Raw genomic sequence first — 13,399 nt, 5'->3', positions numbered from 1 at the left:
GGATTTTGCCAAACCATGGCAAGCCATTGAGAAATTCCCCATCTGCCTTGTTATTCTTAATAATTCACTTTAGGCCTCTTGGAAACTCTCTCATAGGACACCTAACATCCTTATTTCATACTTTCGGTTATTTGGCACACACACTTTAAAAAGGACACAGAAAATGACAGAACAAGGGATATTTCATATACAAAAGCCCTATAACACAAAGCAGAATTTTCTTCTCAGGCTCTAATTAGCCCATCCGTTCTTCACATACACGAACACTAAAATGTCCTATTAAACAGTGGGTCATCCATCAACGTGTGTAGCACCCAGCAGGATCTCAGCACAAAATCTAACTTTGCCAGGAAATTACCCCCATAAAATTGTCTCATGACTTCAACTCCTACGGTGATAATACTTAGATCAGTAATAAGGGAATTTTCAACAGCTACATTAAAACCTTGAAAAGCTATTCATAACTGAAAAACATAAGAACTATATTAATGTAACAAACCATTTTCTTTGACAGACAAGCAAGGAATGAATTAGAAAGGCAAAGCTGGGGGACAAGTCAAGTTGCAAGGAGGGGGAAGGGGAAAGGTGATTCACTGTTACATAAAGCAGTCTTCCCATGCTTTCAATTAAAGAAGGTCATGTAACCTTAAACACACACAGAAAAGTAATTGCCTATTGTCGAGAAATGTATCCTGGCTTCTTAGAAATTATAGGGCATAATTGTGTCACGTCAACCATATTTATTTTAGCAGAGGAACTTTTTTAGTCCATATCCTATTTTGATGGAGTGTAAACCTATTACCCAATTACTTTCTTTCTATTTCCAGACCCCTCCCTCCATCACCCATATACCAATACTTTTGCTTACCACCTGTGATGGTCAGTTTTATGTGTCAACTTGGCTACAGGCCTCAATTATTTGATCAAACGCTGATTTAGGAGTTGCTGTGAAGGCATTTTGTAGGTGTAATTAAAGCCCTTAAGCAGTTGACTTTCAGTAGAGGGGATTATAGTACATCATCAGTCCATTGAGAGGCCTTAAGGGGAGAACTGAGGCATCCCTGGAGGAGAAGCAATTTCATCTATGAGCTTTAGCTCATTCCCAAGAGTTTCAGCCTATCCTTCCCAGCAGGCTGTCCTGTGAATTTCAGACCTGTGTATTCCAGTGGCCTACACAGCCCCCACCATCGCATAGGCCACTTCTTCGCAATAAATCTCCAGATATATATATATATATATATATCACCCTGAAATCCCCTTGGTATCTATAAAATCTTGCTTGATACACTATCCCAAATAAAAGTGAACACAGACTCTGGGGATAATTGACCTGTTTTAAATGACACGGGGAAGGTAATGACTAGCTTCTATGAAACATCCTAAGAACTAAATATTTCACAGCAAAAATAAGGCTTTGCTACAAACAAACAAACAAAAAGCCCAGTAAGTAGGCTATTATTCTGCAGCCCCACCTTTCATGTGTAAAGACCTCGTGTACAGCTTCTGATTCAGATCACTTTGCCCAAACCCTCTTTGACATTTCAGGAATACAATGACAATTAATGCACAATAACACTGAATCAGATATGTGAGACAAGAGAGAAGAGAGACAGGAGAGAACTTTCCTGGAATGTGAAGATGGTTTTACGTGGGTTTGGACCTTGAAATTTCACTGGTCCAATGTTTCGAATGCATTTTTTAAGTGAAAGAATTGTCTACAATTAAATTTGATCTTAGAAAATCATGTTTAAGGCAGAGGGAAAAATAGCTAAATAGATAGAGAATAGGCACCCAAAAAATCCCCTCTGGGGTTCATGCTTAATCTTCTCTTTATTGCTGGCACAAATTCACTGATCTAAAGATGAACAAAAAGAAAGGACACAGAAAAAAAACTCATGCAATAAAAATTATATTAACATCTCTATGGCATTTGATAACATAAAATTTAGCACACAGTTAATCATTCCTATGAAAATCCTGCTGATTTTCTTCAAAATCTACAGGTAGTTCATTTAATGTAGTGGACTTTTTCCTCCCTCTAGTAGAGAAAAATTTAGCCTTTCTATCACCATCTATCAAAAAATTCAGAAACACACTAGTTATGACAAAAGTTGTTGCTAATTCCAGGAAGGGTGAGGTCTAGAGTGTTTGTCAGAACTCTCAGAACAGCGGCCGTTTGTATAAATCAAAATCTAGACACGCGGGCTTCTGGGAAATGGGGCCATTAGCTTTAGAATTAAACAAGCTACTCGTAGGGGATCAACTGCTATTAACTTTCATTAGCTAACATTTGCCTGCTCAGTGGAGAGAGAGGAATGCTGTGATGTAACAGCAGAGAAAGAGAAAATAGGAGAGGAGGTGAGGAGATGACAGAGGGCCATTAGCTACTGCTACTATGCTTTGGTTGCATGGGGTGTTTATCTCCTAGGTTACTTGGGGCTAAAAAGAAGAGCAATAAAAGGTTACGTCAGCCCATGTCAATAAGTAAAATTACATGATGGTCAGCAAATTATTATATTTCTGTTGAAAAATAGGGTTCTTTTTGTTAATTTTCCTTTTTTTCCCCTTTGTTCTTTTCCTGCCCGCCTCGTCCACATCACCAAATTGGAAATTTCTTCTGTTATCTTCCTTCAACTCTTTGTGCTCCTTTTCATCTTTCTACTACTAAGTGTTGAGAAACAAGGAAGGTTAACTATGCCCCTATTGCCTGGACAGACCACAGGCCCAAAGGAAAGAAGGAAAAGATTAGAGAATCCAGGTCATTTACACCAGGTCACTACAGTGGATGGTATGACATTTTCTCTGGCTTTTTACCAAATACACTTCACAAACCCTTCCCTGGTCCAATGTCCTGTGCCTGCTCAGGGTTCTGGGCATAAAGGAGTCAGAGAGAAAGCTGGGGAAAATCACTAAGAAATATTGTACTATTCTTTTCCCAGGTTCTTTTGTGTGCATGGTAGGGAAGGAGAAGGACCCTTGACAAGGCCTACCCACAGTCACAGGCTGTGCTCACCCCACCTCTGAGTGTCCCCCTCTCCCTTTGTGAAAGGTAAACTTACTACGAAGATGGAAGCTGGCATGAGACCTGCTTTTACCCAGGAATTCTCACACTGGCTGGGGTCCAGTAACTACAGGGAATGAGGGAGAGTGTGCCGGGCATGTGTTGTTTGAAAACGGTTATTCAATATTATTATAACAGATATTTTTATTTGGAAGATAAAACACACCTATTGTTTTAATAATACAACCTATTCAAAGTAAGGCTTCAAAAATATGAGGTTACACAGATATATGGAAAATAGACTCCACATTTCCAAATGGAGGAAAGGCACAGAAGTGCAATGTCAGCAGACAAGTATGTAAAATTTTTGTCCTTGTCAGGAGGGAACAAGATTTTATAGAGCTTGATGAACACCGTTATAGTCATTAGTGTTCAAAATGTACAAAACAGTAACCTACAAGGAAGGGAGGGATCCCACAAGTCGGGCTCAAGACTTTGGCATTCTGATCCTTTCCTCCTACATGAGGCTCCTTGTGAGGTTTGAAGCAGCCCTTTTGCCTTGTCCCAGCCTCTAGGTCCTACCCTATTTTTCTTTTTCTTCTCTAGACTCTCAGATGCAAGTGCAGTGACTCAAACACATTCTTACCATTAGATATCCCTGGTCTAGATAAAGGAAAGGTTTGATGCAAAGAATACCTTTGCAGGCAGACACTTCTGTGTTGTCCTCTTCGTGGGTGGAGAGCCACTGGCTGGGTTTTGGTTTATGCTTCAATCCTGTCTGCTTTCCTTCCTCAGATGCTCCTGATCGGAAACTCTGGGACCCGGACACAGAAATCTCAAATTGTTTGATGACCTCCTCATCACTGTCAGAAGATGTGGACAGCCCCCCATCATCTCCAAAGCTGTTAACTAGAAGCAAACAGGAGCCATGAGTCGCCTACGGGGTCCACATGAAAAGAGAGATAGATAATCCAGAGAAACAGAAGAACAGGGCCCATCAGTCTGGATCAAAGCAGGCCAAAGCTGGCTAGAAAGAATTTAAAGCACTTTTGAAACACAAATTTGAGTCCAAAGGAATGAAACAGGAAAAGAAAGCTCAGGAGGGTAATTAGAAGTACACAGCTAGAACCAAGAGAAACCACTGGGACATCCCTAACTAATATAATGAGCCCTCTTGTTGAGCTGGGCATCCTGCGGAGTTGCTGTGTTGCTGGCATGTGCTCACGATTGGGATCAGGACAGCAATCTGCGCATGTGCCTTATGTGTGGTTCTAGTCAATGATGACGGCAAATACGCTCTTTGACTCATCTCTGTTATCAAAATACACAGAGCCAAGCCCCACCTCAGAGAAGAGACATTAGCAACTTGAGATTATCCAAAAGCTTCCAGTTTTGAAAGGTGACACCACATCATATGGGTTTAAAAAATTAATAAACAAATAATGAGTTTATACTAGAAATGCCTTTCTCAACTCAAACACCCTTAAATTATTCATACCACTTTCCCTGCCCCAGCATACTGGTCCATCCTCTGTTTCTCCAGCAGGCCTTGACCATTCCTGCCCTTGCCTCTGTTCTTTCTGCTTGAAACCCTCTCTCCCCCAGGTGTTTACCTGGCTGGCTCCTCTCACTATTGAGGTCTCACCTTGACTGTCACTTCATCCTAAACACTTCCCTGATCGTCCTACCTTAAGCAGTTCTTTTCCCAGCACTTACCTTTCTTTCTTCTCCCACATAACTTCCATGAGAATAAAGACATCACCTGTTTTGTCAACGGATATCTCTGTAATATGTAAAACAATGCCTGCTGCATAGTAAACATTAATACACACTTATTAAATGTTAAATAGGTTAGTGAATACAGTGTATTCTCCCCAGCCTGAGCACTCCTGTCTCCCCAACGCTCACACATGGTTCCCTGTGCCTGGGCCTGGAACACTTTCTTCCAGCCCCATCTAGACTAGTCAAGAATCTAGCTCACCATTCAGGCTCGGCGTAGACCTCATTTCTTCCAGAGAGTCCTTCCATGACTCCTTAAATCAAGTTTAGGGATTTAAGGCTCCTTCCACATGCTGTAAAATCACTCTCTGTCCTGCCGTGTCAGTGCTCCCTCCAGTGTTGTTGCAGAATTACCTATTTAATCACTAACCATCCCACCTACAACCTGTACACACCCTGAGGGTAAGGGGCACATCGGACTGCCCACCTTTGCATCCCTCCAGGCACTATCTCTGTGCCAGGCACTACTCTGTAAATATATGCTGAATGGGAATGGGAAACGATAAATAACGGGGAATTATTTTTTAAAGAGTTCCTCCTTCCATCCAAGTCACACAGTGGTTCCAGGGAAGGATATGGTTGTTAATTTACATATGGGTCCTGAAGATCACTTTTGAATCAGAGGCTAGGAAGAAATTAAAAAGCCATATTTTAAGTGAGAGAAATACTTTAAACACCAGCCTGCCCAGAGCATTTATTCTGAGGCTTAAGAGTTGATTTTCCTGAAGCTCTTTGGAAATTAGTTATTATAGCAAACACTGAATGTTTTTCATGTGCCAGGGGCTGTCCTAAGTGCCTCACACATATCTCATCTAATCCACACAAGGCCCCTATTATTTCTCCCATTTTCCAAGTATGAAAACTGAGGCAGAGAAAAGTCTACAACTGGCTGAAGATCATACTTCCAGGAAGGAGTAGAATCAAGATTTGAACCAAGCCAGCCTATCTCTAGAGACTACATTTCTAATTACTCTGCTGGAGAATGGGAGAGAGGTGGCAGAAAGAACTCTTATTCCGTGTGCTCACATTAGCTAGCTGAGTCTATGTGGCCAAATCTCTTAACCTCTCCTACCCTGTTTCTTATCTGTGGATCACTTTTAGTATCTGGATAATTTCCCAGGTCTTTTCTAGATCTAAATTCTCCAACTCCAAACTTTCTACCCAACAGGCATCAACATTCAATCTGTTTCTCTCTTTTATGGAGTGGCTGATCCAGGAACTTAAGAGCATATTGTTTTCAGCTCACTCAATTCTATAGTTGGCCATGACCAGCCCCACAGTAGGACCTGAAAAGCTAAGTGTTAAGAGATTCCATTACTGTTCCAACAGAATCCCATGACAATGGATAGTCTCAATGTCCTGGGCACAGCACTCTGGCATGAGATGGACCATCATATATGGAAGAGAGCCAGAGACCAACAGGACCAAAACTAAACTCTCTCCCTTTAGAGTATAGGACCAGCTAAGCACCTAGGAGGTAGTCAGGGGGATATATGCACTGGAGAAGTGGTTGGATTAGACATCCACGTGCAATTTTTCCAACTCTGAGAATCCATCCATTTGTATTATTAGGCCAGATTTTAAAATTTTAAATAGTCAAAAGTCATCAATTTCAAATTAAGTGAGTTAGTCCATGGGTATTTCCTCATGTATAAAATCATGAAGTAGAATTCATTAATTTACCAGTATGCAGTCCTTGATTTTTTTTCCACTGTGTCACTGATCATCCACAGAGCAGAGATTCTGCTCACTCGATATAATAATCATAACAGTAATTATGATGGTTCCCACTTCCTAAGCATATACTATATGCCAGGCACCTTCTGGGGACTTCACATATGATATCCCATTTAATCAGCACAGCAATACCATGAAGTGAGGATGATGATTATTATTCTCACTTTAGAGACAGGAAACAGGGGCACAGAGAGGTTAAGTAACTTGTCCTAGGCAACAAGGTTAGCAAAGTAACAAAGCTGGAACTTGAACACAGAACCTCTGTTCTTAGTGACCTCACGTATCATCAGACATCATGGCATTAGGACACCAGAGCCATACCTCCCTTACTTTTCAGAGTGAAGTGAGAGGGGATTCTGCCATTTCCACCATGAAATCTGCCAGGAGGTTGCTTCCTTTGTGAGAAGAGAAGAGCAGTGGAAACTGGAGTCAGTCCATGTAGTAGTGAATGTGCTCAGGCTGCAGTATAACTGGCACATTGCTCCTTGTGGGATTATAAATGCAACTGCACATGCTATTCTAAGCCTCAGTCCCCAAGGACCTCGGGGAATTCTCTGTCTAAAAAAGAAACCTCAATAGATTCAGAAAAAGCTTTTGACAAAATTCAACATCCATTTATGATAAAAACTCTCCAGAAAATGGGCATAGAAGGAAATTACCTCAACATAATAAAAACCATATATGACAAACCAAAAGCCAACATGGTTCTAAATGGTGAAAAACTGAAAGCATTCCCTCTAAGAACAGGAACAAGACAAGGGTGCCCATTCTCACCACTATTATTCAACATAGTTTTGAAAGTTTTAGCCACAGCAATCAGAGAAGAAAATGAAATACAAGGAATCCAAATTGGAAAAGAAGAAGTAAAATTGCCACTCTTTCGCAGATACAGAGAATGGACTAGAGAACTCGAGGTTTGGGAGGGGGCGGGGGGTGAAGAGGAAGCTGAGACGAAGCGAGAGAGTAGCACAGACACATATATACTACCAACTGTAAAATAGATAGTCAGTGGGAAGTTGTTGTATAACAAAGGGAGTCCAACTCGAGGATGGAAGATGCCTTAAAGGACTGAGGTGGGGAGGGTGGGGGGGACTCGAGCGGGGGGGGGAGTCAAGGAAGGGAGGGAATACGGGGATATGTGTATAAAAACAGATGATTGAACTTGGTGTACCCCAAAAAAAATAAAAAAAAATAAAAAAACAAACAAACATGGATTAAATGAGATGAAAACAAAACTAAAACAAACAAAAAATTGTCACTCTTTGCAGGTGACAAGATATTATACTTAGAAAACCCTAAAGATTCTACCAGAAAACTGCTAGCACTAATCGATGTATTTAGCAAAGTAGCAGCATACAAAATTAATGAGCAGAAATCTCCTGCATTCCTATACATTAACAACGAAAAAACAGAAAGAAATTAAGGAAACTCTCCCATTCACCATTGCAACAAAAAGAATAAAATACCTAGGAATAAACCTGCCTAAGGAGGCAAAAGAACTCTATGCAGAAAACTATGAGACTGATGAAAGAAATCAAAGACGATACAAACAGATGGAGGGATATACCATGTTCTTGGATTGGAAGAATCAACATTGTGAAAATGACTGTACTACCCAAAGCAATTTACAGATTCAATGCAATCCCTATCAAATTACCAATGGCATTTTTCACAGAACTGGAACAAGAAATCTTACGATTTGTATGGAAACGCAAAAGACCCCGAATAGCCAAAGCAATCTTGAGAAGGAAAGACGGAGTTGGTGGAATTAGGCTTCCTGACTTCAAACTATACTACAAGGCCACAATGATCAAGACAGTATGGTACTGGCACAGAAATAGAAAGGAAGATCAATGGAACAGAATAGAGAATTCAGAGATAAACCCATGCACATTGGGCAGCTTATCGTTGACAAAGGAGGCAAGACTATACAATGGAAAAAGCCTCTTCAATAAGTGGTGCTGGGAAAATTGGACAGCTACATGTAAAAGAATGAAATTAGAACACTTCCTAACAACATATACAAAAATAAACTCAAAATGGATTACAGACCTAAATGTAAGGCCAGACACGATAAAACTCCTAGAGGAAAACATAGGCAGAACACTTGGTGACATACATCAAAGCAAGATCCTTTTTGACACAGCTCCTAGAATAATGGAAATAAAATCAAGAATAAACAAATGGGACCTAATGAGACTTAAAAGCTTTTGCACAGCAAAAGAAACCATAAACAAGACTAAAAGACAGCCCTCAGAATGGGAGAAAATACTTGCCAACGAAGCAACGAACAAAGGATTAATCCCCAAAATATACAAGCAGCTCATGCAGCTTAGCACCAAAAAAGCAAATAACCCAATCCACAAATGGGCGGAAGACCTAAATAGAGATTTCTCCAAAGAAGGTATACAGATGGCCAACAAACACATGAAAAGATGTTCAACATCACGAATCATCAGAGAAATGCAAGTCAAAGCCACAATGAGGTATCACCTCACACTAGTCAGAATGGCCATCATCACAAAATCTAGAAACAATAAATGTTGGAGAGGGTGTGGAGGATAGGGAACTCTCCTGCACTGTTGGTGGGAATGTAAGTTGGTACAGCCACTATGGAAAACAGTTTGGAGGTTCCTTAAAAAACTAAAAATAGAACTACCATATGATCCAATAATCCCACTACTGGGCATATACCCAGAAAAAACCATAATCCAAAAAAAAAAAAACACGTACCATAATGTTCATTGCAGCACTATTTACAATAGCCAGGACATGGAAGCAACTTAAATGCCCATCAACAAATGAATGGATAAAGAAGATGTGGCATATGTATACAATGGAATATTAGCCATAAAAAGGAATGAAATGGAGCTATATGTAATGAGGTGGATGGACCTAGAGTCTGTCATACAGAGTGAAGTAACCCAGAAAGAGAAAAACAAATACTGCATGCTAACTCATATATATGGCATCTTAAAAAAAAAAATGGTACTGATGAACCCAGTGACAGGGCAAGAATAAGGATGCAGATGCAGAGAATGGACTGGAGGACAAGGGGTTGAGGGGCGCGAAGGGGAAGCTGGGACGAAGTGAGAGAGAGTAGCATAGACATATATATACACTACCAACTGTAAAATAGATAGCTAGTGGGAAGTTGCTGTATAACAAGGGGAGATCAACTCGATGATGGGTGATGCCTTAGAGGGCCAGGACAGGGAGAGTGGGAGGGTGTCGCGGGAGGGAGAGGATATGCGGATATATGTATAAATACAGCTGATTCACTTTGGTGTACCTCAAAAGCTGGTACAAGAGTGTAAAGCAATTATTTTTCAATAAAGACCTTAAAAAAAGTAAAATAAAATAAAAAAAAATAAAAAAGAAACCTGCCATCTCTCCTGAAAACCACTGAACAGAAATAGAAGCCAATAGTGGTGCTATTATAACAATAAAAGCAATCCCATATACAGCATTTATCATGTGCCAAGCACTGTTCTAGAACCTTACATATGATAGCTTACTCCTTACAATAATCCAATGAAATCAGTACTTTATTATCCCCATTCTGTGGGTGGGGAAACCAAGGCACCATGAGGTTAGTAATTTGCCACAGTCATAACAGTTAATAAGCAGTGGAACCAAGATTCAGACCCAGGTGGTTTTGCTCCAAAGTCAATATTATTAATGATATATTATCCTTCCTCTGCCATCTGCTGCCTCAAGTTTAAAAAATCCAGGTCAAAATCTATACAACTGTTTGGTCACTAAGAAGACAAAATCACACAGGTTGGGCTAGAAAGGATTTTCATAAGCATCTATCTATTCCCTCATTTTCACAAAGAGAAACCAAAGCCCAAAGAGGCAAAGTGATTTGCCCATGGTTATACCAAGCTAGGAACAAACGGAGGTCCCGGCACTTATTTCAGACATAAGATAGTACTTTCTGAAACACCATATAAATACCAAATTCAATCCCCTTTCAAGCGACACACTTGAGAAATAGCACAGTGGAGATTTGTATTAAAATCTTCACCTCTTTATCCAATAGTTTGCTAAAACAACAAAGTTGCACAAGTGCCATGGATGTGGATACAGCTTGATGCTGAGAGCGTCTATTTCACTTGATCACAGAATGTAGAGAGATCTTAGACACCACCTCAGTATCTACCACCAAGAGAAGTCAGACTCTTCTGCAATCTTTCTGATGCATGGCCATCCAGCTCCACCCCTCTGTTCACACACTACTGTGTTGCTACTGTGGGCTTCTTGCGTTGGCAGGAAGTTCATGCCTTGGACAGAAAAAGAGAATTATCTGTAGACACATCAGTGTCAAGTCTCTACAGCAGTGCAATCAGAATATCCCTCCCTCTGATTTTTAGTGAATTTTTTTTTCTGGTAAGGAAGGACAGAGGAAATGCCATCTTCATCTTCCACAATTAAGAGACAGGAAGATGGGGCCCCAGTGCCACAGAAACTTCCTGTCAATCTAACATCAGTGAAGGCTAGAGTGGATAAGAGTGTAGAATCTGCAGTCAAGCTGCCTCAGTTTGAATCTGGGATCTTCCGCTTGCTAGTTTGAGATCTAAGCAAGTTCCTTAATCTTTCTGAACTTCAGTGTCCTTATTTTGATATTCCTTATTTCTTACAGTTGTTGAGAGGACTAAATGGGATAAACCATGTAAAGGTACTTAGCATGTGCCTTGCATGTGATATGTTAAAAATGTTAATGATTATTACTATTATTCCTCATCATGGCAGTGCCCTATGTGGAAACCCTTCTAGGAAGCCTCATATTTACATGCAAAGGGAACAACGTCTATTCTTGCAGGGTTTGACTTGAAAACTCATCATCAGAACCGTTGTAGGGAAAGGATGAAAGAAACGAGGGTTGGAAGAGGAGAAAATTAAGCTGACAATGTGGGTTTTATCACCTTCCTTCCCTCACTATGCTTTTTTCCAAGCCTAGAGGTGGAGTGCTCTGTAAGAGTTGGCAATGCTGTCTGGATGTGGGCAGTGCTCAACACCTGCTCGTTTTGTTGTTTCTTTTAAGGCAACAAAACCACCAACTGGTGATGAAAGAGAGAATTTCTTAAGCCTGTCTGCTGCTAATTTACAGATGGAAAAAGACTTTATAAATTATCAGTGCAGATCCAAGCTTATTAATTCCTTCCCACCCACATAGGAGCAATTAAGTGCAGGGAAGTACTGTTCACATCTTATAGATAGGACATGGAGACAGACGGGGGTGGGTTGTGCTCGGTGGTGCAGTACCTGGGTGCTACTTTTAGCTACAATTGCAGGAATCCCTAATATACAAGGTTTCTCAAATACCCACAGCAAATGTCTGCCTAAGGTGGTTGGATAAGGACAAAAACAAAACAAGAAGTTGGTTAAAGTGAAAAAGCAGAAGGGAGGATCAAAAGTGACAACTGCCCCTGTAGGTTCCCAAAAAAAAATGGCCACATTTTTAGATGCATAATCCAGACATTCTTGGACTCAGGCAGGATAGGAAAAGATTTTTATAAATCATCAGCCTTGATTTTTTTCAGACTATGCTCTGTGGAGGTCTAGGTTTCCACAAAAGAACTTCAATGCCACCCACAGTAAAAGCGGAAATGTGGGTGGTTGCCCTGAGCAAGTTGAGCTATATACCTTGTACAATCAGGGCTGTTTTTCTTTAATACAGTTTATATTTTTATAAGATTCTGTTGGGAAAAAAATAAGAGTCCTTACATTTTTTTTTTAAGTTTGAAAAACAATGATATAACTCAACTCCCTCATTCTACAGAAGAGAAACTAAGGCTGAAACTACTTAAGGCACATACCTATATGTCAAGTAGCTAGTTAGTAGCAGGAAGGATTATAGTCTGGTTCTCCTGTGAACACTTGTTTTGTCACCCTACACCTTGTATGAGATGTTTTGACAACTCCATTTCATATAGGAACAAAGAGACGGCAGTTGTAATAGTTAAATATGAGTTACTCAAATAGAAAATATTTTACTAAAATTAGTAACATAAAGATCACTACACTAGGGAAAAGTAAGGTACAAGAGTGAGGATTCCAGTTATGACAACAGCAGAGTGAGAGATTTGAACTAACCTAATAACAATTATAAATTCAAGAAAAAAAAATAAACCAACTATTTGAAGGCATAGAGAGTGAGCAGGAGCAGGCAGAAACTGGAGGGGATCTAAATTTTTAAAGAAGAAAATTTCACTGGATGAGATACATGGTTATACCACTTTTCTGCTGAAGGTCTTCCTAAGTCTATGAGACACAGGGCATCAAGGACTGGGGCAGGAATCATAAGCCTTACTGACTTGAGGTGTCAAAGGCAGAATTCAGGGCAATCAGAGCAGCTGGAAACAAAGAAGGAAACCTCAGAAAAGAAGGAATCACAGAGAAGGAGCCCCAAAATCTGCATATGAACTTAGCTCAAACACTTAGCTGAAAACTTATTTATAAATGAATGGGGAAGAATCCAAGAAAGCTAGAAAAAGTAACAGCTGGAGGGCTAAAAATGTGATTAGTCATTTTGGCTGAAACCTACCTTAGCAGAGACTGAGTTAGGAGTTTGAATCTGGCCAAGATAGAGAGGCTTATTAGACGGCCCAAGTTTTCCATTAAAACTTTAGAAGAGGGCCTTCCTAGGTGGCACAGTGGTTAAGAATCCGCCTGCCAATGCAGGACACACGAGTTCGATCCCTGCTCCAGGAAGATCCTACATGCCGCGAAGCAACTAAGCCCGTGCACCACAACTATTGAGCCATGTGCTGCAACTACTGAAGCCCACATGCCTAGAGCCTGTGCTCCGCAACAGGAGAAGCCACGGCAGTGAGGAGACCACGTACCACAATGACGAGTAGCCCCCGCTCACTGCAA

At 40.5% G+C, this 13,399-nt stretch overlaps 1 protein-coding gene across 2 annotated transcripts in view; it reads right to left on the bottom strand.

The window, feature by feature from the left end:
- Positions 1-13,399, bottom strand: part of SYT16 (synaptotagmin 16) — a 100,833-nt gene that overhangs the window by 24,945 nt on the left and 62,489 nt on the right. For both annotated transcript variants that reach the window (XM_057733789.1, XM_057733790.1), the window contains one exon: positions 3,698-3,910. In XM_057733789.1, the coding sequence (XP_057589772.1) occupies positions 3,698-3,910 (213 nt within the window). The remainder of the gene's footprint in view (positions 1-3,697; positions 3,911-13,399) is intronic.

Source organism: Hippopotamus amphibius, chromosome 4 (genome assembly GCF_030028045.1).
Source record: "Hippopotamus amphibius kiboko isolate mHipAmp2 chromosome 4, mHipAmp2.hap2, whole genome shotgun sequence".
In the NCBI taxonomy this organism is placed as follows: domain Eukaryota; kingdom Metazoa; phylum Chordata; class Mammalia; order Artiodactyla; family Hippopotamidae; genus Hippopotamus; species Hippopotamus amphibius.
This window is presented reverse-complemented; position numbering and strand designations above follow the sequence as displayed.